Raw genomic sequence first — 26,520 nt, 5'->3', positions numbered from 1 at the left:
GGCAACTTATGAACTTTGCCACTGAAATGTGCAAATGATTCAGAAGATGTTCGTTTATTAGTAATTGTTTTAATTTATGCCAATTCATACGAACCAAACAGAAAGTTGCCAGACTGCTAAGAATGTTGCTAGATGAAAAATCTCCACCGACGTGGAAATACATTTTGATGTAGCCTAGTGAGCTACTCCAACAAGACACAGAGTTCATACGGAAAAACACAGTTTTCAAAAACAGTGTAAATGACACTAGCCTGCATTTTTTTTTTTTTAAATAGGTGATCTGACCTAACTTAGGTGTGATGAGTTCAAATTTGCCTCCCATTTTCCTATATCACAAAATAATTTTTCAGAGTAGCCTTATCATTTCCTTTAATATGATGATTTTGATCACATTTCACTAAATTTTGACACCCCTTAAAGATCTGCATGAAAATTACTTGACAGGTGACCATAAAAGACTTGCCAGCAAAATAAACTTTTTTTCTGAGGTCTGAGATGTTATAGGTGATTGCAAATAACTTTAACACACTGAATTCAGTGCCAGCCAAGCATCCAATACAATATAACACTGAGATGGTGCTAGGGTGTCTTACACTCCCCCCCCTTTGCATAGTATTTTTTCCAAGTAGTAAGTCATAATATTATGTATTCCAGCAATTCACAATTTTTTTTTTTGAGTGATAACATTATTTTTATATTTCTGTTAATTTGCATAATATGAGAATTTTAGGATATCTTTTAAACAGTACATGATTAAACATTTCAGTTTTTTCACTGAATTCTGCACACTAATATTAGCATTGTTCATGTATTTTGATGCCTGCTAAAACAAGTTCTGAAACATGACAAAATAAATTAAAATTTCCTTAAATTTGCACTAAATTTCGAAGATATATATATATATATATATCAATTACATAAAATCTGAATGTGTTATGGCAAGACAGTTGGTGTTTTTATTCAAAATCAACACACTGTTTTTCATATGAACCACCTATTTTCACCAAAACCGGGAAAACATTGCAGGCTAGTGTAATTTGTAATTTTACAAATTCCTTGAGAATCTCAGGCTCTCTCAGGGCATAAACACTATAACAAAAAAACTCATCTTTGGAATTATTTTTTAAAATTTTCAAAGTGGATTTATGTTTCCATAAAGCCTTATAGCTTTGACTGAAACATAATATGTTTTTCAATTCCATTTGGACTTTCAAAAATTGCATTAGGTTCTCAACATGTGTATAGGCTAATACTTTATCACTGTTAATGCTTTAAGTCTGGTGGCAACCGTTTCATATGATGTATCTTTAATTTGACTTGACTGGATCACAAAGATTTTCTTATCTTAACTGACATACACCTTGTCTTTTATAATTCTCAATTTGCTTATATCGTTCAATTATTTACAAAGATAGAATACTTCTAAAAAAAGTAAACTATTTGCATGACCATATCAATTTACTAAGCTCTTTTTTAATTTTAATAATAATAATAATAATAATAATTATTATTATCAATGACAATAAAGAGGGCTGCATCATATAGTTATTTGAGAAACACTGGTTTATACTTAAAATATTTTGTAATTTTCTCCCTTTTCAACCATATTCATTATTATAATGATTTATACTATGAGCCAATAATGCCCTTCTTTTCTTTATTTTTTCACCCGGATCCCTCCGAACGATAACCCGCAGAACATTTAAAGAGGAGGGAGGCGAAAAACACACACATACACACACTCACTCACAATAAAATTAAAACTTGTAATGAAGATGATAATAATAAAAATAATAATAACTAGTTGCTGAAACTCGTGGTCTGTGGGGAAAAAAATAACACAAAAGTTCCCGTCCCCCAAACTCCTCTCTCACCTCATGAGGGATGGGGGGACAAGACACTTAGACAGAATTTGTACTCTTAATGCTTGACAATGTTTTCAATATTTTTCAATATTTTTTTCAAATTTTTATATATTTATTTATATATATAATAATAATAATCATCTTTTTTCTTCCGTGTTCGTATCCTCCCCACGGTGGGGGGCAGAGAACAGAGGGACAGAAGATCTTTTGGTTGTTGTAAGAGATCTGGCACACATCGAATGTCCCGACGAGTATAACGACGACGGGGCATCAGGGGTGGGTAAAATTTCATTTTTTATCACAAGGGCCTAGCCTGCCTGCATACTTGGGACGATGGGATTCATTCTTTGCACTCGCAGCCGACGTAATTAACAATAACATTAATAATAATTATTATAATAATAAAGTCTCTTCATATACAGGTCACTGAATTATCCCATTTCTCGGTTCTCTTCATCTTTCTTCTTCCATAATAAAATCGGTGATATTGAAGGAAAACACTACACAATAAAATAATCATGAAAATAAAAAATATAGAAGAACTATAATAGAATTTTTTAAAATATATGTGTAATTTCTTTAAAGTAAAGAAAATCCACTCTCTTCGGCAGTACAGCCACCAAAGAGAAGAAATCATATGATATATAAAACTCTGTAATTCCTTTCTAAGCCCAGCTGGTAGAGATGTTTAAAAAACGCTGCTCTGGTTTTCAATTTTCTTTACCAAGAACATTATTTCTTTTAGTACAATATACAAAGTGAATTATAAGTCTTATACATTTAATAAATTAATTAAGACATTATTTACCACTTCTAAAAAATAACTCTCTCAGATAATATAACAATCAATCAGCTGTGAGCCCAGTCAAAGAATTCTCAGCAACGTCTCTGGCTGTGTTGAAGTTCATATCATATGAAAAGTGTTGGGAATAGACAAGCAAGGTCTCTTTCTAAGACCGATGTTTCAACAATTTAAAAAGAAGGGAGAGAAAGAGGGGAATGGATATCGACACTTCAATAAAATTGTATCCTTTAATATGCAATTTCAAAAAATATTTAAACCAACAAAAGAACTCTGTTTTACATTTTAATGAAACTTCACCTCAGAATTTTGATTTATATACAAACTGCTTCAGCTGTGTCCAAGTAGGAGATGGAAGATCAGATTGGTTTGAAACCAAAAGAGGAGTCGAGAAAGGAAGTCATTGTCATGGACTGGATTGTAAAAGCTATCAGAGAATATTGCAAAGAGCCTAACACTCTAATATTTGCAGATGATGTTCTGATCTGGGGAAAAAATGAAGCAAAAGTACAGGAGAAACTAAATAGAATGGCAAGTTTAAAGAATATAGATTAAACATAAGTAAAACAAAAACTGTTGAAATGACTATCAATTTTTAGACAGTGTGAAAAAGTGGTTAAGGATAAAAGTCAAATCCCAACTTCAGGAAACAGTTGACACTTGACGTCAAACCTCTTTGGAGTATTAAGAAGCACGTACGTCACAATGCATTAATGAAGCAGAAACTCAAAAGGATTGTGATGTTATTTTATGGCTTCTTCCCAGTCTAACTGAACATAACCTCAAAATACCAAATAAAAGCCACTGTCGACAATGATGTAACGTTGCAAACTTGTTTTACCATCAAAATAGCATAAGATTTTCACAAAAGAATATATATATGTTCCTTTATGCGAATAAAAGAAAGAAATATCTGAGTTTGTATATGAAGTAGATATACAATTGGTTCATTATCTACATCAAACACAGTTCATGGAAGAGACTTACCAAGACTTCCCTCTGGGAAAATCAAATGATCATAAATATGTCTTTCAATGATAGGTGTGATGTGATGTTACCTAGCAACCGTGCAGGCTGTGATGTGAAGTACTGAAGGATGGCCATGACATACAGATCTATGACCTGCGCAGCTCTCAAGGTACTGTTCCTACGTAACCTCGCATCACACATTGTGTTACAACACCATTTAAATTCACAAATTTTTGTATGACCTCCCAACTTCAAGACGTTTTAACGTCGAAACACTCCTTCCTCTCTCCCTTAACTGTGGGCTGAGCCAAATTATTTACAATGTTATAGTGTTTATCTTCACTATGAAAAGGTTTTCTCAGTGTACATCTGACCGACAATACCACATCGCATAGTCCGGGGACCAGCTGGAGTAACATTCAATTACATTTGACACTGCCCACAAACATGGCTAATTCAGATAAAAATAATTATTTAACTACCATAATATTCACTGGGAAAAAGTTTATGCATGACTAGTCTCCGATATGATATTCACTTCAGCACTGGCAGAGAATTGCTGAGGATATAATACTATATTTATATATACAGTAATATATATATATTGGCTCCTTTTTTTTTTTTTAACTTCTAATTCATCCAATGACAAGAGAGCAGAAAACGAACAGCCTTCCACATTAAAAACAGCCCCTTAGGGGTGATTAAAAAAATTAAAAACCATTTCTTCACCTTCTTTCTCGCTCATTATACAACATAAAAGTAGACAAGTATATACAATTGAGTTAACTGCGACGGGCGGGCGCCGATGTGTGGTCCTTGTTGACTAGAGGAGAATTTCTATACTGGCTCTGGTGGCAGGGCAGACCTCCATCCTGTCCCTCTGCTACTCCCGGCTCCGCGCCGCCCACCTACAGACCATACACACGATACAACAATTAGGAACACCCAAACAAAAATACTACACACTGGTCTACCCAGATACACGACTCGTCTAACACCTTCATGTCAGTTACGTAAAATGAGCCAACTTTGCACAGGAAAAAGACTATGTACAATCTTCGCACCAAGATGATTTGACCAAATATGTGTTAATTGCTTGTTGTTATAACCCAAGTACTGCTAGTATGAACAAATTAGGTTGTGCAAAATGATCCATAGTAACAGAACCTACATGAAGACTGTAAAAATATGAACTGGAGGTATGATATGGAAATTAAATGTCAAGGTGAAAGGGGTATGTGTAAGTAGTGCGCTTCCTGGGAGCAGCTTCACTATATCTATTTACAGCAGACAGCCTCGTTCGAGAGGATAACACATCGTTATGTTAAGCACGCATGCTGCTTGAACCCTGCAGGTTACAACACAAGAGATTATTCATTCACTCATGTAATGGAAGTGAACATAATTTCTTTTACTAACCTACACTTGCGACATATTCATCTATGGAGATACATGACAGAAGTAGCAACCTATTTTCTAAGAGAAGAAAATCAGCAGGCAATATGTTTCAGAGCCTTGAAATACATTTGTGTTCAACTGAAGTACTTTCAGATATTTCTATAATGTTCGGTTGTAACGAAGAGGTTCTTTTAGACACTGTCCCGAATATCCCTCATATTTTGTTGGGTATATAAGCACATCTACAACAGACCAACATATATATTAGGAGCTCTATGATCTGACTTTAATGCTTAGGAGATACTCTGTCAATGGATATTAAACAAAATGGGCAGCCTTTTCATCAATAGATGCCCTTTTCGACTGAATCACGATTTTACAATCATGCTAAGTAACTCAATATAAAAGGACCTTTCCAGGGCTAAATAAAAATTCCTTCATTGGAAATGAGCAGGTATTTGCTATACCATGTCCACAGTGACAGATAGTTAAAAAATAAAATCTACTGTCTAGGATTTGAATCCATCTCTCACAGCCCTTTTTCTTAACCACAGATCATGTATAAGAACAGGGATAGATATTTTGAGATTCCCTGTAAATTGTCCCATGGTGGAAAAAAATTTCACCATCATAATGTTGGGACTTGAACCAGTTAACTGCAATGTCAGATCGTTTACGGACTTGATGCCTGAACGATCACGGCCAGCAGGCGGGCTTACTCAATAAAGCTTCATAATACTTAATAATACTACGCACAGATGGCAGAGCTGTATAATTATGTACACCCAGTGGCTTACGCGCTTACTGAACCTACATGATGGTTGATGGGGATAAGGAAAAGATAAACACAATAAAGGAGGAAATAGGTTTAATCTTGCTCGTCATGCTTATCTATCAACTTTGTGGAGCCAGTATGAGTGATGGTGGGGAGGGATCGAGTGAGCGGGCAACAGTCAAATCTGATGAGTTGTGAATATCTTGACCCACCGATTGATTAAAATTAAGTTGTTGGTTCACACTTCATAGGAGTGAAGCATTTATTCTGAACGACTCATTCACGAGCTACCCATCACTATGGAGCCTAATGCAACGTAACTTACATCTTCCTCATGTGATACAAACAAAATTACGGTATTCTATTGCTACAGTCGCCAGCCCCGTGGTGTAGGGATAGCGTGCCTGTCTCTTACCCGGATGCTCTGGGTTCGATTCCCGGCCAGGTCAGGGATATTTACCTGGATCTGAGGACTGGTTCGAGGTCCACTCGGACTATGTGATTAGAATTGAGGAGCTATCTGACGGTGAGATAGCGGCCCCGGTCTAAAAAGCCAAGAATAACGGCCGAGAGGATTCGTCACGCTGACCAGACGATACCTCGTAATCTGCAGGCCTTCAGGCTGAACAGCGGTCGCTTGGTAGGCCAAGGCCCTTCAAGGCCTGTAGTGCCATGGGGCAAAGTGAAGTTAGGTTATTGCTACAGTGTCTTGGAGAATTATTTGAAATTTAACTCTCTGTTAGTAAAATGTCCACTGAGGATATCTAACATGGACAAGTGCACCCATCGCCTTGTGCGAGATATTTAAAAAAATAAAAATCTTATCCCTACATGATGTCTAACTTCACTCAGCTTATAAATGTTATAAGGGGTCAACCATAAAATACATCTGCAAAAATGCCATAAAATGCTTACCCCCGCCCCCCACCCAAGTGAACGTTGACAATAAATGTACCCACCCCCCTAACTTGTCAGGGAAAATGTAAAAGTCATTAAATATGATGGAGAGGCAATGTCAACTACATAACCTTAATGCTGGTTTCGATATGCATTCGGTAAACTTCTTACTGAACTGTGAGGTTTTATACAGGCATTATAGGCAATGTATGTGCAAATTTCGTAATGAAGGAAATTGTGGAGATGTATGTACATCCATTTTATTCTTCATAATTTAATGCTATTAGAATTAGCATTTGGCAGACTTTTCTCTAAACTGGTCATAATGTTTCTCAAGAACGCAAACTAAAGAACAAAAAGAAGGCAGACTTGTTTATGTTTAGCTGAAATAAAAAATGTCATAAAAGTAAGTTCATTTGGGTTTTGTAAATTGGATAGTTACAAAAAACTGACAAACGTACATATTTTCGAACAGACACCCATCTTCCCCAAATTATTGTACACTTTTGTCACATTCTTGTAAGATCCGTTCCAGGAAAGTTATTTTATGCATAACCCCTAAGCTGATAAATTAATACACACTTTTAATGAAGAACCTAACTTCCTGAGGTCTGCTACAATAAGCATATTTATACCACAAGCAGGTCAATCTGCCCCATTCCAGAACTCAACTGTGATTCATTAACATCTTCAGTAGACATTGATAACCTCCAGAAAAGCTTTGCTGTTGTCGCCATAAGACCTATCTGAGTCGATGTGACATAAAGCTACTTGTAAAAAAAAAAAAAAAAAAAAAAAAGCTTTGCTAAACACTTTCATCATGGAAAAGCAACTTGCGTTTTTTTTTTTTTTTAAATGTAAAATGTTCTAGGACAGGTTGTATACTAACCTAGATATCCATCTCGGAGAGTGTGAGGCGGCTTGTAGACATGGCCACACCGCTGTCGCTCGAGGCGGATTGGATGCTGCTATGATCATCCGTATCGCTCTGATTGCTGGTGTAACCGATCACGTCAACCTCATCTGCAAACAAGCAAACATACACAGTTACTGAAAATTCACTGAGTACTCTCATACAGGGAACTGGCATCTATAATGAACAAACATTTTGAAATCTTCAAAACACCCAAAAGTTCTCTCATAGTATGTATAATGAGTTGCCACAAACAAAACATACAGTTATTGAATAATTTGCCAAATTTCTTCATTCAATTGACAATAAGGAAAACTAACTGTACAAAGTGTATCATTCCAAAAAACCCAAAACCTGAATATCTGAAATTAGGGGGAAATTAAGGGAGTGAAAATGTAACTAAATTGCTCAAGTACCAATTTCTAGTCACTATCAACATAAAGTTAATGTACAATAAGTACCAGACCAATTTGAACAAGATTTAGTTTGCCTATGTGGTTACGTGAATGAATCATATCCATGAAATCTCATTACAATTTTTGTCCTAAATTGAAGATAATCATTGCTTTTGTGGAAATAAAGTATAAAATTAGCAGTAAATTAATACATACCATTATTACTACAGAAATATATAAATAAATACTTTGCTACATTACGACTATGAATTCTACTACATCACAGCACTTTTGTATGTCTTTTCTTCATGTAACACTTTTGTATGCCTTTGCTGGCGAGATGTAGTGTTTACAGTGCACTATGTCTTCTGGTATGGGCTATATCAAATTTGTTACTTTCATTGACCTGTCACAGTCTCATCCTTGGCTTTGACGATATGAAAGTGACTGAGGTATGAGTGATGCTAGTAATACCATTCCTTATGCAGCCAGTCCCTGTTATGAATGGTGTGAAAATATCGCTCATAGGGTCAGTTGGTGCATACATTTCAGTGGGCTTGGCAGACTGATATGTAAGAGCAACTGCTGGCTCGGTGAGGAAAGCAACGGGAAACTACCTCACTCCTCGTTTCCCTAGTACGCCTCTTCAGTGACGCCTAGGCTGTTTATGACAGCTGTTGGCGAAGCTGCAGAGGATCAAACCAGCCTTCGGGCTGATTACCCAACATACATACATAACACTTTTGTATGTAAAGTCTTTGGTCATGTAACTTCTTTGAACTGCTTTGCTTTGCTTTGTGTTACTTTGTGGGGCGAGTTGTTTACTTGCGTCTGTAGCTCATTAAGTCCAGGTATTTTTCTTTCAACAAAAATAATTTTTGTGTTACGATATAATTTTCACTTCCATTTTCCCGTCTGAACTGCCTGCGCTATTTATGATGGACAAAGATACTGACAATTCACAAACATAGCAATTCCATTCATCAGTGCTAGCCTTGGACCTCAGGAAGGAAACAAAAGAGGAATGCCACAGAAGAGTGTCTAGTCTACAGCAAAACAGTCACCATAGGTACGTATGTATATTTCTCTAGTAATAATGGTATTTATTTATTTACCACTCATTTTACTGTTGATTTGCATGAAAGCATATATTATCCTCCATTTAGGACAACAATTACAATGAAATTTCATGGATACGATTTATTTATATAACCTGCTTGTGTACAACTGACCAGACAGTGTCATGAGTACCTACCAGTTCAGGTAATTACTGAAGAGCACATGAATAAAGACCAAGAGGACCTATAAGTCAGGAGCCTTGGCAATGAGAAGGATTAGAATGGACAGAAGTAAAAAGAAGTACCAAACAATGAAATTGCTAAGAACTATGGAACAACAAAATAAAACAAAAATACACTGCCAGATGACCGGCTAGTTGAGCCCTAGTAGCTAGATTCCATCCTAACTCAAACAACGCCAGCCTCAACAGATTTACCTGGACCTTGGCATCTCAGAAAATTGTAAAAATTCATAAATCAAATAACATAAAAAAGTAAATTCAATTGCTTTATCAGTGTTGACTGCATGGAAGGTGGTGATGGTTAAGAGTACGTACAACTAGACAACCATCCTCTACAGTTTTAACACTAATCAGAGAGAAAAACTGGGAGGGGTCCACCACTTCGAAAAATGAAAGTATTGGCCAAAGAAAGACAATGACCACGAAGGATGTGAAAACGAAAGATTCCCCAGGCCTTCATATGTAATACCGTCAGGGTCAGGAAAGAACAAGAGATTGATACAGAAAAGAAGAGGCCACTAGTAGCCTCTTTATCGTTAGAGCCACTAAGGACCGCGAGATCTCAACCGTTTGTCTTCTTGCGGGCCCACCAGGTTTTCATCGTTCCAGAGTGTGCTTTCTACCACGCATCAGAATAAACATGCATCAGTCGAGTTGGTGTTTGGAGTTGAATGTCTGTCTGAGATTCCATACGGTACTTCAGAAGATCTTTATTGATTTCTACCAACCAACAGGGAATTGTTTTGAGACTTCTGAAGTAGGATAACAAAAGTTTACTGGCAGTTATCATTCTTTTCCGGATTACGCTCGATATCTTTTCAGTGTGGGTGTATATTTCTAAGTTGCTCCAAAGTCTGCGAACACCATCTTTGAGGCTGGGAACAAGAACTTTTTGGATAATCTTGACTTACTTGACTTATTTCCTTTAATTCCATGTGGAACATAGGGCTTCGACGAAATTTCTCCAGCTTGTTCTATCTGCCGCCAATGCTTTCACTTCCCTCCATGTCTTGTTAACTCCAGCAATCTCCTTATCTATGGTTCTCTTCCAGGTAATCCTCGGTCTGCCTTGCCTGCGAATGCCTTGTGGATTCCAACTCAATGCCTGCCTTGTGATACTTTCTTGTGGTCCTCTCAGGGTGTGCCCAATCCATCTCCATTTTCTTTTCATTATCTGTTCCTGTATGGGACTTTGACTTGTGGCCTCCCAAAGGTCTTTGTTTGAGATAGTTTTTGGCCACCATATTCTCATAATGTACCTCAAACACCGATTTATAAAAGTCTGTAACCTTGTGGTAATGTCTTTGGTCACTTTCCAGGTCTTACTTCCATACCGTAACACAGATTTAACATTTGAGTTGAATATCCTTAGCTTCGTTTTTATACGAATGTGAGGGGATCTCCATATTGGTCGTAACTGTGCAAAAGCTCCTTTGGCTTTATTTACACGACCCACCACATCTCTAAAAGCACCTTCATCCTGGCTTACCATGCTTCCTAAGTAGCAAAATTCCTCTACCCATTCTATATCCATTCCATCTAGAGTCAAGTTGCAATTGTTACGATGGTTTATGCGCATTTCTTTAGTCTTTTTGTTATTAATCTTTAAGCCTACTTCTTTAGCTTCTATTTTTAAGTCATTCAGTTTGACTTCCATGTCCCGAAAACATTCTGCAAGAAGACAGAGATCACCCGCATAATCCAGTTCTTCCAATCCGTTACTTAATCCCCACTGAATGCCACGCTTTCTATTCGTTGCCTCTCTCAGCATACAATCCAGTGTCATGACAAACCAAATTGGCGACAATAGACATCCTTGTCTTACTCCAGATTTTACAGCAAAAGGTTCAGACAGCTTCCCTTTATGTTCTACTTGACAAGTATATCCATCATACATTGCCTGTGTAAGACGGACTATCTTTTGTGGAATTCCAAACTTTTCCATAGCCTTCCACATTTTCCTCCGGTTGATAGAGTCAAAGGCCTTTTCAAAATCAATGAATATATACAGAGATGTCTGATACTCAGCAAATTGTTCAATGATTAGCCCCAGTGTGTTAATCTGATCCACAGTTCCCTGCCTGTTCTTGACGTAGTCTTCGGATAATCTCCCTTTCCTTTATTATTATTATTATTATTATTATTATTATTATTGTTCGTTCGAGCCGCCGGAGGACCACGGTACTTGTGCTTTGGCTGTGTTCTTGTTGATGCTTGCCGGTTGTGGTGTTCCTTTTTTTTTTTTTTTGCTATTTGTTTTATGTCTCACCAAGGATGGGATAAGAAACGTCTAGGAATGGGAAGGAAGCGGCGGCCGTGGCCTTAATTAAGGTACAGCCCCAGCATTTGCCTGGTGTTCTTGATGGTGGATTTGGCTGCCGCTTTCTTCTCGGTACCTGGAGATTTTTTGTTGGCCCAGTAATCCTTCATTTTCTTACTGAGCTCTCTCTCGAGTTCTTCGGACAATTTCCTAGTCTCAATATGGTTTGGTTCTGCAAGGGATTATTATTATTATTATTATTATTATTATTATTATTATTATTATTATTATTATTATTATATTATTATTATTGTTATTATTATTATTATTGAATCGTTACGCCCAACTAAGAAGCACGTTTGAACTTATTAGCACTTTTTGTTTTTCCTTCTTCTCTTCAACCTATCGCTGTGTTCCTATTCCCGTTGTTCAGTCCATCCTGTATTTAGCCGCTTAGGCTTTACAGTAAATTTTTGTTTGTGAATTAAGGCCCAGAATTTTATTCTCTCTTGAATGGTTTCTTCATTTAGGTGTTTGCTGATTTTTTAAGCCAATCATTGTGATTTTTCATTTAAAGGGTTAAGTTTACAATTTTTTATCTTAATACGTAGACTTTCACGACCACTAAATGACATGATAATTATTTGGGGATATTAGGTCGTGTAATAATAAATAAATACCAGGTGACGCGTTTCAATCCTGCGACCAGGATCGTCTTCAGAGCAACAACAAAGCAAAATGGCTACGGTCACTCCATAGTAACCAGACTGAAGATAGAGAGACCCTGTTAGAAACATAGTTCATTCCAGGGCGTCCAGAGTCACGGAGAAAGATGTTGACGAGTTAACTATGGACGGTAGCCATGATCTGCTCAGTATATAGCCGTCACCTTTGTTGAAATTATTCGGGCGTTTAGCAATTTCTATCGCCTCACGAATGATTCTGGGAATAAAATGTTTCTCTTTACAAATGACAGAAGTTGCATCAAAATTATTTGATGGTCATTATGTATGGCATGTTCTGCCACAGCAGATTTCTCTGGCTGGCAAAGACGTAAGTGCCTGCGATGTTGCTACTTTCCTACATGTTTGGCTGGCATAAACCGATCCACAGGAGCAAGGAATCATATATATTCCAGCGCAGTTTAAACCAATAGGATCTATTGCCTATGGTGATATTGTTTGTGAGCCTGTTACTGTCCATTCTATATCAGTGACCATAAAATTGTAATCGCCGTTTCCTGATTGTGATTTTTTTCTGTAACTTGATAAATCTCTTGTGATTTCTTTTTCATCAAAATTCCATTTTGCATTTTGGTCCAAAAATTTTCCCGAGGATTTTTCTTTCTTGTTTTTCGATCATCTTTATTCGAGATTTTTCACCAATTATAATAGTTTCAGATTCATAAAATGCTTCGATTTTAACTATTGTGTTATAATGCCGTAATTTTGCCTTTTTTAATTTAGTTCAGTTATTGTATCCGTTCCAAGTAATTTTGTATGCTCTTTGAAGTGTTGCAATTATTTTTTCTTTACTGGCTTGCTGATTTAACCCTCGTAGTTCAATAATTTCACCCAGATACTTAAATTTGTCTACATGAGCAATATTTCCATATTTGGCAATTAACGGTTGACTGTTGCAATCTGATGTGCTCCCTTCCATATACAGTACGTTGTCTTTTCATAAGGACTTCGGAGTCCTGTTTTGGCTGTCATTTCATGGAGTTTTTCTACAGACTTTATTATTATTATTATTATTATTATTATTATTATGATTATTATTATCATCATCTCAGCTCTCAAGGCCGCCGAGGCTGGTAGGCCTAATTCGCAGTCGTCAGATACTCTGCCGAGCTGGTGACCACTGATTGTGTTATTTACCTACGAACATTCAAGAAATGACATCCCTCTTGCCTCGGTGGCAGGTGGAGATCTTCCAGGTTGGTACCCTTCCTATTTTCGAGACTGCCATCAGGGGAGAAGTCGTATATCTGTTTTCGAGTTCTACGAGAGGCAGTACATAAAGTGTAGAAACTGGAAGGGAGCGAGCAGTTGGTGGTGTCGTGCGTCGACATAATCAATCGCCGCAGTTGGAATATTCATAACACGCCCATTACTTGGTTGCACGTGGAACAACAAGTAGGTGACGTCACTGCTCCGCACAAATCGTTATGGGCACTTCCAGTTCAGATTTGAAAAAAAGAGAGTGCAATGAAGGAAGGAAAGGTGTATCGCAGTATACGGTAATAATAAAACTCCATGAAACAGCAAGAAAAACAGAATTCCAAATTTCCTATGAAAACACGAAGTATATGGAAGGGACTAGATCAGGTTTCAACAGTCAACCGTTAATCATCAAACATGGAAATATTGCTCAAGTAGACATCTAGGTGGAATTATTGAACCACGAGGGTTAAATCAGCAAGCTGAAAAAAAAAAGGAAAGAGTTGTAAAACTTCAAAGAGTATACAAAATTACTTAGAATGGATACAATAAAAGAACAAGATCAAACAAGGCGAAATTATGACATAACATACGGATAGAAAGCTTTGAAATGTGGTGCTCAGGAAAATGTTAAGGATTCCTTGGACAGCTCATCACACGAACACATCAATCCTGAACCAACTTCAGATAAAAGTTCGTCTATCGTGTAAGGTCTCTCAGCGGACATACAATGCGCCCAGATGGTAGTCTTCAACAGCTGATTGTTGAGGGCAAAGTCCAGGGAACCAGACAACGAGGACGAGTACCAACGCGATGGATTGACATGGTGAACGGCCCCCTACAGTGTTCTCTCAGAGCAACCACACTGAAAGCTTTAGATAGGGAAGAATGGCGGAGTATGGTTCATCGGCTAGGGGGCTGAATATTATGATAGTCACGACGCCTCAGTCATGAGGCAAAATGAAGAAGAACACAGTAGTTATAACAGAAGCACATTATAATTGGTGGCAAATCTCCAATAATGATGATCGAAAACCAAGAAAGAAAAATCGTGAGGAAAATCTTAGGACCAAAGTGCGAAAATGGAATTTGGATGAAAGAGAAATGACATGAAATCTATGAAGTTACAGATACAATCAGGAAACTGCGATCACAATTTTATGGTCACTTGTATAGGATGGATAATAACAGGCTCACAAAGAAAAATGTCCAACTCGTTGGCTGAATCGTCAGCGTACTGGCCTTCGGTTCAGAGTGTCCCGGGTTCGATTCCCGGCCGGGTCGGGGATTTTAACCTTCATTGGTTAATTCCAATGGCTCGGGGGCTAGGTGTTTGTGCTGTCTTCAACATCCCTGCAACTCACATAACACTATCCTCCGCCACAATAACACGCAGTTACCTACACATGGCAGATGCCGCCCACCCTCATCGGAGGAGCTGCCTTACAAGGGCTGCACTCGGCTAGAAATAGCCACATGAAATTAAATTTAAAAAACAAAGAAAAATTTAAACTTGGCCTTATCAATGAAAAATCACAATAAGTGGCTAAAAGAAAGCGGTGAAGATCTAAATGAAATTGCCATTAATGAAGAAACCAGTCAAGATAGAATACAATTCAGAACCTTAATTCACAAACACAAATTTTCTGTAAAGGCCACCCGACTAAATACAGGATGGACTGAACAAAGTAAAAAGGAACTCAGCGAGTGGATGAAGAGATATTGGGAACAGAAGAAGAAAACAAAAGTGCTAATTAATTCACACGCCCTCCTTAGTCGGGCATAACGAATCAATAATAATAATAATAATAATAATAATAATAATAATAATAATAATAATAATAATAATAATAGCTTTAAGTCCCACTAACTACTTTCACCGTTTTCGGAGACGCCGAGGTCCCAGATTTTTGTCTCGCAGGAGTTCTTTCACGTGCTAGCAAATTTACCGACACGAAGCTGTACATTCCCTTCAAACATCGCGGGATGAAGCCCGCCAACCTGGGCTCTACCAATGGAGCCAACTCTGCCCAGTCGACTACAATTTTTAAATAGTGTGCAAATTAAACGAAACTGGTAGGCTAATCCATATGACAGACCAATAAAAATGTTGATGCAACATTCTCAAATTCTTCTCTGTATTATATGAGGCCTTAGTTTCAGACTAAACAACATGAAATTCAATCAAACAGACGATGAAAACAACCTAGGATTTATAAATCTTGTTATCCTTAAGCCGCAGGACATGGAATTCGAATTACTGAAACTTAACGTGCCATATCGAATAATTCGCACGCATTACACAGCACTCAGATCGCCTTGGGGAGAGGCTAGCGACAATACAGGACTAAAGCGAAGCAAATATTAAAAGAATTTCGTGAACAGTTCATCAATTCAGGGCGTTTCGGTAGATTAACTCGCCCGTAATTTCAAATTTAAAAAAGAGTAAAGTGGTAATTCCACGGTTTCAAACTGAGGTTTATTTTTCAGTATCACGTGGATATTTTAAAATCTTAACGAACTCCAGTTATAACACAATGAAACCCGCTTGCTGCAAACTACCCACAGCTTACCACCTGACTCGACATGCAGGTCAAATATTCGACGGGAAGCTTTCAACACCTGTACGCCACCATACCTTATCTACATCCTTTAAAAGAAGACTTCATTCCCAACTTCAATATTTTCTGCATCCCCGCTTTATCCCATTACTTTCTGGATTAATTTTCATCTTGTATTCCCCCAAGACTGTGTCCATATCATTACGAATTTCTCCAGATCTGTAGACTCAGATAAAATAACATCTCGGCAAATCTCCCAGTTTTGAATTTCCTCTTCTTGAACTGTGATACCTTTCCGAAATCCCTCTTTGAATTTCTTCACCGTTTGTTTTATATAAAGCCAACGACCGCCCGTAGCCATGTTGAAACACCGGATCCCGTGAGATCTCCGAAGTTAGGCAACACTGAGCGTGGTCAAGATTTGGACGAGTTGCCACGCGCTGTTGGTGGGGGGTAAGGGAATGGAGGAGCGGAAAGGAACTGGCCACCCTACCGTACGTAAATTCCGGCTCAGGCATACCTCTGCGGAGGTTCGGACCTGCCTTCGGGCAGAATACACACTTACCTTACCTTGTTTTATATAAACACAGAGAAGGAGGAAGGGTGGGGTGGAGGGAAAGACAAGCTGCAACCCTACGCCACTCCTTTCTAAACAGGTGCTTCCTTTTTACCATTGCACTCAATTCTGATGTTGTAGCCGGGCTGAGTGGCCCAGACGCCTCTAACCCCAACTTGGCAGGTTCGATTTTGGCTCAGTTCGGTGGTATCTGAAGGTGCTCAAATAGGCCAGCCCCGTGTCGGTAATTTACTGCACGTGACAGAACTCCTGCGGGACTAAATTCCGGCAACTCGGCGTCTCCGAAAACCGCAACAAAATAGTTAGTGGGACGCAAAACCAATGTGTTGCTGTTGTTGAGTCATCAGTCCACAGACTGGTTTGATGCAGCAGTCCACGCCACCCTATCCTGTGCTAACCTTTCCATTTCTACATAACTACTGCATCCTACATCTGCTTGTCATATTCAAGCCTTGGTCTACCCCTACCATTCTTACCGCCAACACTTCCTTCAAAAACCAACTGAACAAGCCCTGCTAGCATTGCTATTAATATCTAATTTTGTACCGATTGTACAACAGATTACCCTTCTTTCTCGGTATCTGATCTCAAATTCAGAATCTCGAATAGCTTGAAATACCAATACATCATCATCATTGTATTAATAATATATTATTGTTATTATTAAATTAATACAGGTTATTTTCCATTTTTGTGGGTTTATTTTGGAGTGATTCGTACATTATAACTTCCTTTTGGAGTTAAGAATTACACTTTTTGTGGAACATGCTGCTACAGACCTTTGGGTTTATAACCTGAAGCTGGTGATGGTGTTACGATTATGCAGGTCCAACATTCAAATTTTTACCAATTAACGATAAAGAGCAGAGAAACGGATGTGTGAGCTCAGGTTATAGGACGAGGTGGCAGAACGCTGGACCTTATTTACGGCTTTTACGTCACGATTACAGCGGCCGCGCTTCACGCCATCTGTTTAGAATAGCCGGTGTGACGTAACTAACGAACGCGTGACGTACAGGCGTGCCTTGTGGTGTACCAGATGGTGAACTGTGTGAATTACGAACAACACTACTTCATTTCCCATGAGTTTGACCGTTACCACGAGATCTCAGTGCGATAAGTCGCTTACTAAGGTGGTCAATATATTTATTTAACCCCTAATCTTCTGTAGCAATAAGTTCACGTTTAAGTTGAGAGTAGGAAAATACTTCGAATATTCTCAATGTTCCTTCTATTTCTTTAAGGGTAGATTTACACATAATAAATTCCCTTCTTTCAAGGATCATATAAAATTGACAGAATCACCATAAAAGGCCTATTCTTTGGAGCCAGAGGAACGATTCCCGAAGGATTTGTACAGTGGAGGGAAACATATGCTGAAAAAGAAACAACTTTTCCCTTTGCGAAAATCAAATGATCATAAATATGTCTCCCTGTCATGGCCATCCATCAACGGCTGCTAATTTCAGATGGCAACCAACCATAAGACAGCCAGTACGGTTGCTAGGTAACATTACCTTACACCTCTGTCTGCACGGTTGCTATGGTTACACTTCCGTCACACATTTTGTCGCGTTACGTTACACAAATTATCGGATGACCCCCAGCTCTAAGACATATTTACGTCAAAATCTTGTTCTACAAGAAATCGACCATCATAGAACATGACACACACAAAAGGACAAAATTCAGAAACATATACATATTTGAGAAGTTTCAGGAGCCAGAAACAGTGACCAAGAAGAAAAAACATTGGGCGGATTAAAAGAAAGAAGCTGCAAGTGAAAGAATCAAGGAATACTGGCGCCAAAGGAAACTACAGTCATAAACAAATATTTACGTGATGCACAAGCGGCTAATACCGAATTTATAAAAATGATATTTCAAGCTATTTGAGATTCCGAAGATGATCGGAACAAAATACCGAGAAAGAAAGGTAGAAAAATTAAACTGCAGTGATAAGAATAAAGAGCAATTAAAACGAACCAGTTATTCCTATCTGCCAGTGAAGAAACACTATGAAGTAAAACTACTGTTGTCTTGGCAACATTTCCTCTACTTCTGATGGACTAATAATGTCAACAACGCAGGCGAATATTTGCTCCCAAGGAACACGTCGTTCTCTGCCACTAGGAGGCTGCAGTCCAGGAACATTCTATTCTCTTCGCTCGGGTTAGTAGCCTATATCTTGAAGGAGTTGCCACCCGTACGGCATAGGGACAAACTTCACAATCCGTCCGGAAACGCTAGAAATTTTTGGCTAAATAATGAGACCAAAAGCTCTGAAATAAATAATGAATAAGCTTCATAAAGTGAAACTCCATACTGCCTTTGTGTGGATACGTTGGTGCAAATCATTTCATAGTGTGCGGACTAGTTGGATTTCCTCGTTTTTTCCTGCCACAAGTCTCATGTGTCTACCACTCAAGTACACCGTGTATTTACTTAGTGTAATGAGTAGATCACGCAATTTCTTTTTTAACCTGGATTCCAGTCTTTTATAAAAACAACGCCTGTATCTTGGAGATAATTACCGGTTTTTAATTAACGTTTCTACTTCAAAATAGACAAAGGAAACACAAACTCTACGTTTGCCACAAGGGCTCTTGTCGTAAAATATATATATATATATCAATAATAATAATAATAATAATAATAATAATAATAATAATAATAATAAATACATTTTATTCACTTACATACGTTACTTTTACCCGAGTTAGCAGAGTGAAAGCAAGGACATTTTCATTGCTCTGTAGGGACATAGTGAAGAAGTGAGTTGGCAACACTGCCTTGGAGAGAGCGGGAGAATGAAATGCCCACCCTACCTAATGTATATCTTGCACGAACACTCCAAATGAAGAACAATTTCAATCTGATCAGATCTGGAAAGACAAGCTTCTGTTCCAAGATCGTTCATGCGTGTGTAATACAATTCACCTGGCGTGCATGACCTTTCTGTGGGCAGTTCATACTCCTATTTAAATTAATATTTGCATATCACAATCTACAAAAAACATGCGAGAGAGTATTTAGAAGTAAAAAATAATAGGGCTCATCTAATCTAAATGAAAGAAATGTAACCGGAAGTACGCAAAACAGACCATTTATATACCACCCGTAGATAAGATGGTTGGACACAGCCTTTCGCACGCATTTACGAGTTTACGGAACTATCATTAGCTGGGCCTTATACTGAAGCAGTATGGTTCGGGACTTTAAATAAAGCGTAATCTCTTAATTTATGCAAAACAAGAGTGTAAGCTGAAACTAAGCTATCGAACGTCATAATAATATTTTATTTGTTTTATTCGTCACGGTCATTTATGAATCACGTTTACAATACACCAGATCTTCTATCTCTCAAATGTTGTCCCTTTTCTTTATACTCATACCAGATGTTTCAAGTCTTTGCCTTTTCCTTTGTCGCGCTTCAACCGAGATATTGGGTGACTTGTCGAGTTTCTCCGGTGCATCCCTCATTCCCGTACTTTTCTTCCAAAAAGTTGCTCTTTCCTGTATGTCTCCCCTCTTGGATCCGCTCTTCTTCCAATTCCTTATGAACCTTCTTAAGCCATAAATGTTGTGCCTTTCATTTTTCTTGTAGACTAAGTATCCTGTGTGCGAGTCTCTTTGGATTAGTCCTCTTAATTACAAGTAACAACTCTCATTATTGTTCCGTATTGAAGAAGACGTTAGGCATAGATATCAAGGATAATTTAATAAAAAACCACCTATTCAATACTTTCCACGTCAAGAACGTGAAAATAAAAATCGTGGGTCAAACAAGCTCCAGTTTTAATATCACCCCTTCTCAAGAAAAAAGAAGATCCGTTTCATTTTATTTTTAGTTTTGAACATTTTAAGTTAACCAGAATAGAACTGCCAAGTTAAAACACAATTAATTTAAATTTATATTTTCAATCTTGACCAACCTACAATCAGTTCAAATCTCCACTTATTGTTGACGACACATCCTGTCACCAGACACGATACGTCAAGAACTTAATATGATATAGGGGTCACATAAACCCCGATATGCAATCCTCTTCACCGAAAAGAAGATCCATTTTAGTTTTTGGACATTTTCCATATTAGATAGATTAGGACCAAAGAACTTTACTGTATTGACTTATGTTTGTATATATTGTATATAATGTATATGTTGTATATAGTGTATATATTGGTATATTTATATCGGTTAAAAAGGTCCCAAACCTTGACCTAAAGGTTGTTTACAGGCTGAAGATGCCCAAAATAATGGGTGAAACATGTACCTGACCAAATAAGTACATAAAATCATGTAGATAATAACCACATTAAACGTGGAAAGTATTGAATAGGTGGTTTTTTATTAAATTATCCTTGATATCTATGCCTTAGTCCTCTTAATGTGCCATAAAATGACCATGATAATAATTTCACTAATCGGCCAACTAGGTAGCACGATAAGTTCCATTATATATTCTGGCGTTCATTAGCTCGCTGTGTCGAACACAGAATTCACTTTACACCAGCTGTCCATTTCTCATCCCGGAAAATCCCAAAAGTCACAATGCTTGTTCTGAAAAGTCTCGTCTGTGCGCGTCATCTAGTCGAAGGCCGATTTCTTCGAGGTCTTTCTTGACGTTATCATCAAATGCACATTATTTATTATTATTATTATTAATTGAAGTTGGAATCACAAACAAAAATATCCTGAAACAGACTGAAACCACTAAAGGAAGAAAGTACGAGATGTTAGCCAACGAACTCTCACTTATGTATAATGGAGCCAAGGTGACGGTGGTCCCTGTGGTAATAACGTGGGACGAGCTAGTCACCAACTTGTTCAAGAAGCACATGAACGAACTGGAAGTGAACAAACAGCTACAGGCCTACCTACAGACCATCGTACTAAAAAGAACGTGTGAGAGTGTGCTAATAGACTTCAGACGAGGCAAACTTGGATAACGAGTTGTGGATGGAGGACTTGCAAAGAATGATGGACCAGATGGAGGCGGTCCTCGTACCGTAAATGGTGTGTATATAAATGCGTAGAATCATTGGATGTAACATGGACTTTAAAACTAATTGAATAAATTATTATTATTATTATTATTATTATTATTATTATTATTTCAAAAGACCAAGAAACTCGTGGTTCATTTTGAAAACTAATTGAATAAATTATTATTATTATTATTATTATTATTATTATTATTATTATTATTATTATTATTATTATTATTTCAAAAGACCAAGAAACTCGTGGTTCATTTTGAAAACTAATTGAATAAATTATTATTATTATTATTATTATTATTATTATTATTATTATTATTATTATTATTATTATTATTTCTAAAGACCAAGAAACTCGTGGTTCATTTTGAAAACTAATTGAATAAATTATTATTATTATTATTATTATTATTATTATTATTATTATTATTATTATTTCAAAAGACCAAGAAACTCGTGGTTCATTTTGATCTATATATCTTTATTTAAAGTTCAACTTAACTTCTGTTTATTATTTCTACCTTTGCCTTTGCTTAGAAGAAGTGATAATCATGCTGTTTAATCTCCTCACAACAATTCTTCTTCAGTACAGAGTCACTTGCTCCTGCCGAGAATATGAATATCACTGAAGTTGTTGGGACTCGAATACAGCATACGTCGGCTGGTAAATCTGCGGCGGCAACATATACGATACTCTCACAACTTAGTACCGGTATTTCTTCATTTTCGCATGACCAGAAAATCATATGTGGAAGGTTGTATTCATTATTGTGTTTATCTGTGGTGGTTGCTTGTGTAGTGTGTTGCGTATAAATGAAGGAGTATGTATGCAAACACCCAATCGTCGATCCAGAGCCATCGATGAGATTGGGAATCAAACCTGGGACACCAAGGCTTCGACGTTGATCATTCGGCCAAGGAGCCGTACAGCAAATCATCGATGTCTTTCTTTTTCTGTTTTACATTTGCGAAAAATAAAGTCTTAATTTTCTCACTCTCTTCTTGTCGTCTTAGAGATATAATTTCTGTTGGCTGATCTTGTCTAGCCGACCCCGTGGCGCCGGGTTCGATTCCCGGCCAGGTCAGGGACTTTTACCTGGACCTGAGGGCTGGTTCGACGTCCACTCAGCCTACGTGATTAGAATTGAGGAGCTATCGGACGGTGAGATAGCGGCCCCGGTCTAGAAAGCCAAGAATAACGGTGGAGAGGATTCGTCGTGCTGACCACACGACACCTCGTAACCTGCAAGCCTTCGGGTTGAGCAGCGGTCGCTTGGTAGGCCAAGGCCCTCCAAGGGCTGTAGCGCCATCGGGTTCGGCTTCGTTTCATCTTGTCTAACCGTAATATTTGTAAATAATTTCAGGAAGAGCTCTCTCAGAACGCTGTGCACTACGTTATAGTTCCAAAGAAGATTCTGCACGCCTGGTATCTATGCAAACCTTCCAACAGAACCGCGGGCGGGGTATACGATACCCACCCAAAGAGGTCTGCAGTCGAATAATAATTTGTGCCTTACATTACGACTTAATCTAGAGGAAATAAAAAAAGATTGAAACTGAATAGTAGGGATAGCGATATTTTTTACCTGACTCGGAAATGGACGAAGGTGACGCGGACGCCGAGGAATTTGTACTGGAAATAGTGGACGTGGAGCACTCTGAGACGGAGCGTCGTTTGGACGCCAGCGCTGCCGTATGCGCTGCGTGCGCCGCACTCAGTTGTTCCAGACGTCGTCTCAGGTATCGTTGTTCCCGATGCAGATGTTCCTTGTGGACAGCGTGTTTGCGCTCACGGTCCTCCAGGTTCTGCAACACACACAACACACAGGACAATGCGGATTATAGTACACAATCTGTACGAGTCCTTACGATCTCTTAATGTTTAATGCAGGAAGGTTTGCATAAACGACGGGGGTTCAGTAAGACTGTGCAGTCTCGCACAATCCCTGAAGTTTATGCAACCCTTGAAGGAGAAACGTAGTGTAGGACTAGAACGTTCCACGAACTGTAACCTTGTCCACTATTACTACTACTAAACGTCTTTTCCCACAAACAACAACGTTTTAGCGTATTAACAAGTCAATTTCTTATCTTCCAATAACTATAACCACATTACAATGGTTGTTAATAATGCTAAACCATTTTTCACAGATATTCAGGACATTCAACTTGTGTGTTACGCAAAAGTATCCTCAACGAGCACCAACAAATTACAGCAAACAGATCGACGTTTTATATATATCACTCAAACTGTTTCTGCTTTATCAGTCATCAGGAGACCACTATAAGACGACCTAAGAAGTGAATAAAGTCGATGTGATGCATTTAGAACCTAGTGTATACAACGTGAAATCATCCTTTTCTTTCTGTAAAGCCAGTTGTTTTTTTCTTTCATTGGATCTTTTATATTTGATAAAGAGGGAAGGAAGGATATACGGAAGAGAGGAAAGGAGAGAAATCGTGAAAGATGATGGGGAGGGGGAGAGACAGAGAGAAAGAGAATATGGTAATAAAATGAAAGGAAAGGATGTAATGAAAAAGCATATGAAATAAAGGAACGAAGGCAGGAACAGAGGGAGGGTAGGGAATGAAAAAGGAAGAAATAAAAAAGATCAATGAGAAAATGGAAGAAAAGAAGGAACGAAGGTAGGAAAGAAACAAAGGAAGGGTGGGAAGATGATGATGATGCTTGTTGATTAAAGAGGCCTAAATGTAGGTCATCGGCCCCCAATGGTACGAAATGAGACGAAATGTTATGACAATTTAAAAATCCATAATCCTCCACTGACCAGATTGAAAACGTGAGGACGAAGAATGAATGGATGGATATGAAGTTAAAACAATCAGTGGATCCAACCCGCAATGCTCCACATTCCCAGAAACTAGCGTTAAATAATAGTATTACTGACCAAGGGACTGCTTCTAAAGCACAATACTAAATCGATGATGCTTGTAGTCGAAACGGGTCAAAAATGCACGTCATCGGCCCTTTCATAATGGTACTTATCGCTAGGAAGATAGAACCATGCTATTTGTTATGTTGCGGTACTAATCAAATGTAACGTAGGCTCGCAATAATCCACACATTATGGTACTATTCACAGGTAATGAAATTCGCACATGTAACACAGACCTATGGTGTTTCGCACACTGCGGCGCTATTTACAGGCAACGCAAACCTATGGCGTTCCTCACGTAAGTGGACTAACCACAGGGACCCGCACTATCCCGTGGTGTTCCTCATATACTGGGTACTAGGCATAGGCAAGGCAGAACCATGGTGTCGCTCATGTAGCGGTACGAATCACAGGTACTGTAAAATGCATCCTGAGCCACACACTATCGCTACTAATCATAAACCTATTTTGTACCTAACGTAGTGGTACTACGCGCAAGTAAAAGCGACCCCTGGGTTTCCTAGCGTGGTGGTACTAATCACAAATAGTTTCATGGTTCTAATAAAATCCCTTGGTCACCTCTTACAAGAGGCAAGGGATACTGAGGGTGTATTCTTCGTCTGCGTCCCCCACCCACAGAGGGTTTGATGAGAAGAAGAATGTAGGAAGGGTTAAGGAAAGAAAGGAGTAATCCAGGAAGGAAAGGAGAGAAACACAAGAAAAGTGGGAAGAAATGAGAAAGGAAACGAGATAGAGAAGAGAAAGAATGTGTAAAAGAGACAGGAAAGGACGTAAAGAATGAAGGATGAAAGAAGGGAATAAAGGAGACAGAAAGGAACAATAAAGAAACGAATTCAGGAAGAAAGAAGTTAAGATGGAAAATAAGATATGAAGAAAGGGAAGTTTATATACAGGTTGATTTTACGTCGAACCGACTCAAGATAGGTCTTATAGCGACAAAGGGATGACAGGAAAGGGCTAGGAGTGGGAAGGAAGCGGCCGTGGCCTTAATTAAGGTACAGCCACACCTTGTGCGAAAACGGGAAAACCAAAGAATACCATCTTCAGTGTTGCCGACAGTGGGGTTCGAACCCATTATCGCCCGAATGCAAGCTCACGGCCAACTCGCTCGGTAAGAGAGGGAAGAAGGAATAAAGAAATAAAGGAGAGCTAAAGAAATGAAGGTGGAGGGAGGAAAGACAACAATGAAGACAGAAAATAGGACCAGAAAAAAAATAGGAACATGGAAGTTTATCGGGCAGCGTAACAGCTAGCAATTAAAGAGAAAGCGTACTGACCGGATAGGAAGTGAGGCTAATTTCGTAGTCGGTTCAGGATCATATGGCCACCATCCACGTCCCAAAATCAGTAACCAACTAGGAAACATGCAGATTCTGATAATGAAAAAAAGTGGGATCACTGGATGAGAAGACTACCAAGATTCCATAATTTTCTGATGAAATACGTTACGGGCATGGAAAGAGGAGGATTCCCTTTCAAAACTGTGTTAATGGGAATTAAACGATATTGGTGCAAGTGTACGCTGCACGAAGTGAAGGTCATCTTGAAATAAATCAGTCCACATTAATGCCAATTATTACCGACATTAATTGCCACCAGTGTTAAACCACGCATTATACCAGCATTTGAGTGCAGGCGAGGTTATCGCTGCAATGAAGCCAGAGAAACAGGAAAGAAGGGAACAGGGCTACGCGTGACCCGGAGCTATTTCGCATCCGTTGCTCTCGTCTGCATCTGTGCTGTAATATTATATTCGCTACATTTACCAGAACTGTTTATACACACACAAGTATGAGCAGATCTCCACGGGCCGCACAAACCCCGTGCTCGTCTGCAACCCGCCGATCACTACAGTGGAGCGGGAAGCCCGCGCAGGCGGTCACGTAATCTACGCAGCAACATTACAACGAAAACCCCCGTTTATAAGCACCGGGTTCCACATT

The 26,520-nt window shown here is 38.5% G+C and overlaps 1 protein-coding gene across 1 annotated transcript in view; it reads right to left on the bottom strand.

Annotated features, from left to right (window-relative positions):
• Nucleotides 1-2,567: 2,567 nt before the first annotated feature.
• Nucleotides 2,568-26,520, bottom strand: part of LOC136884281 (max dimerization protein 1) — a 533,620-nt gene continuing 509,667 nt past the window's right edge. The window contains exons 5-7 of the mRNA XM_067156348.2: nucleotides 23,246-23,465; nucleotides 7,596-7,729; nucleotides 2,568-4,544 (exon numbers count right to left, since the gene is read on the bottom strand). Coding sequence (XP_067012449.1) covers nucleotides 7,596-7,729; nucleotides 23,246-23,465 — 354 coding nt within the window. The 3' untranslated portion in view covers nucleotides 2,568-4,544. The remainder of the gene's footprint in view (nucleotides 4,545-7,595; nucleotides 7,730-23,245; nucleotides 23,466-26,520) is intronic.

Source organism: Anabrus simplex, chromosome 12 (assembly GCF_040414725.1).
Source record: "Anabrus simplex isolate iqAnaSimp1 chromosome 12, ASM4041472v1, whole genome shotgun sequence".
Classification (NCBI taxonomy): domain Eukaryota; kingdom Metazoa; phylum Arthropoda; class Insecta; order Orthoptera; family Tettigoniidae; genus Anabrus; species Anabrus simplex.
This window is presented reverse-complemented; position numbering and strand designations above follow the sequence as displayed.